General features: G+C 35.7%; 1 protein-coding gene across 1 annotated transcript in view; it reads right to left on the minus strand.

Annotated features, from left to right (window-relative positions):
* Positions 1-2,213, minus strand: part of LOC102209039 (B-cell receptor CD22-like) — a 17,872-nt gene that overhangs the window by 7,999 nt on the left and 7,660 nt on the right. Inside the window, exon 5 of the mRNA XM_013915037.1 lies at positions 372-565. Within this exon, the coding sequence (XP_013770491.1) occupies positions 372-565 (194 nt within the window). The remainder of the gene's footprint in view (positions 1-371; positions 566-2,213) is intronic.

Here is a 2,213-nt window from a genome sequence, read left to right on the forward strand (position 1 = left end):
TATGGAAAAAAGGTTTAAAGAAAATTTACAAATTTACTTTGTGTTTGTGGTGAACAGGTAAAAACTGTTCATCACATTTTACATTAAATATTTCATTTTTTTAATTGAAAGGTTTCTATAAAAAGAACATGTTCAGTTTATGTAAGACTGGAAATAATTCCTTGTTGCTTTATATTTAGCCTGAAACCATCACTATTCTTATTACGTGCAAGCAGTTTAACCATCTCTGCAGGAAGTTCCTGTTATTTAATGAAATAATTACATTAAAGCATACAGTGTTCCAGGATGATGTCCAGTAAGTAAATATACTTACAACAACTAAAATAACTGTACTAAAGACTTAAGAAGTGTATTTAAAAGATGTTCAGTACCTGATATGGACAGAACGATGAGAACAATCCCACTCACAGCTGTTGTTACACTCATAGTCATTCTGTTCGTCTCACTGTTAGAAAATGTCACATGGTCAGAGCTGCACATGAGATATAATCCACATAATGATCTAAAATAAGACATAGGACAGCAAACATGTGACCGTTGTGGTTTCAACACATTAATAAGACAGCTGCCAAAGTCTGTCCGAGCTTACTTCCTCTTTACCAGCCTGTAATATTTGAATATCCGGACATTCCCAACATGAAATTAAAACTTCTCATAAGCAAAAAAGAAAGTTCAACTTTGAGGCTGATGATCATTGCAGTAATGAAACTTTAAAAAAATAGAGTGCACTATCCACTTGACAGCTTCTTCTGTTTCCTGATCAGCAGATCAGGACTCAGAGATACTGCGACATGTAACTCTTCATTGACTTGAATTTAATGTGGTGTGCATAATACATGAGACATCTATAGTGGTGTGATGTGTTTGTGTTATTTCATTAATTCTTTAAAGTCATACAATGTGAATTATTTGTCCCAGACAGTGACAATGCACTGTCAGCACTGCTGCATACCGTAAATGCATTAACACATACAATTATTATTATTTCTAATTAATAAATGCTCCGTCTCTACGCATTTTACTACTGCAATGGATTCCAAGTACTGATTTCAGGTTTCACTTATTATATGCTGCAACCAGAGAGCAGACAGACACTGTAATCCTGTGTAAGTGGCACTAAAAACAGAACAAGAGTTTCTTTCTTCTACTACTTTTTTACAAACTTACTAAACTGCACCCCCTCGTGGCAGACGCTGTGCTGTCCACGTCCAAACGTAGATTGAGAAAAAATAAAAAACAATTGTTGCTTCTACTAGCATTAACTGGTTGTTGACCATTTGAATGTGAACAAACAAAAAACAAACAAAAGCTCTAACAGTGTTCAAAACAACTGTTTCAAAAATATTCAACATGCATAGAGCTGTGTATCACAACATCAGCTGTCCTCTTACATTTAACTCCAAATGTATCAGGTTTCTACTCCTGTTCAGCATATTCAGAAACCACCCACGGTGCACGCAGAGTGCAGCAGTGAATTCTGACCAACGTCCAGTGAAGTGTCATTTTTAATGGATCAAGACAACATAGCAAAGAGAGACAATAAAATCTAAAACAAGTAACAGTTTTTTAATATGGATCCAGGACATTGACTGAGAACTTGATTTACTCAGTTTCTTGCAGAGACTGTTTGTGGAGAGGCTGGCCTAGTTTATTATTGTACCTACAATTTATAGACTTCACCTGATTCAGAGGCAGATTGGCTATAACTACAGACAGGTAGTTAAAAATGAAGTCAGTGTGGAAATTCCTTAAAAGTGCATTCTAGCTGAAGGCCAACAGATGGTGATAGCTGTGCTCGTAAAAATGAAAAAACAACAACCCTGAAAGTCTTTTGGAGAACATGAGAAAGCAGCTCTGTTTCTAGACGTGTAAACACTTCCCTGCAGAGTTTATGTTCTCAGTCACTCATTTTGAATCCATTAAATAAAAAATTGGAGTCTCTTTTTTTTTTACTTGTTCATACTATGTTTCGCTGTTTTTTTTTCTCATTGACTGTACTGGCCTGTCAATCACACTCATCAGTGCATGACAAAGGTACTCTACGCGTGAAACTAATGAACTGAATAAAAACCTACTGCTGTGATCTGCTAAATAAAACAGACAAGAGTTAATCACCCGGTTATCTTTGGGAGTTTCGACCAAAACAGTTTTGGTCGAAACTGACAGTTTTGCTAATGCACTTAAATTCAAATGCAGATGGAGAAAAGAAATGC

This window comes from Pundamilia nyererei, unplaced genomic scaffold (assembly GCF_000239375.1).
Source record: "Pundamilia nyererei isolate P.nyererei 1_Seehausen unplaced genomic scaffold, PunNye1.0 scaffold00250, whole genome shotgun sequence".
Taxonomy (NCBI): domain Eukaryota; kingdom Metazoa; phylum Chordata; class Actinopteri; order Cichliformes; family Cichlidae; genus Pundamilia; species Pundamilia nyererei.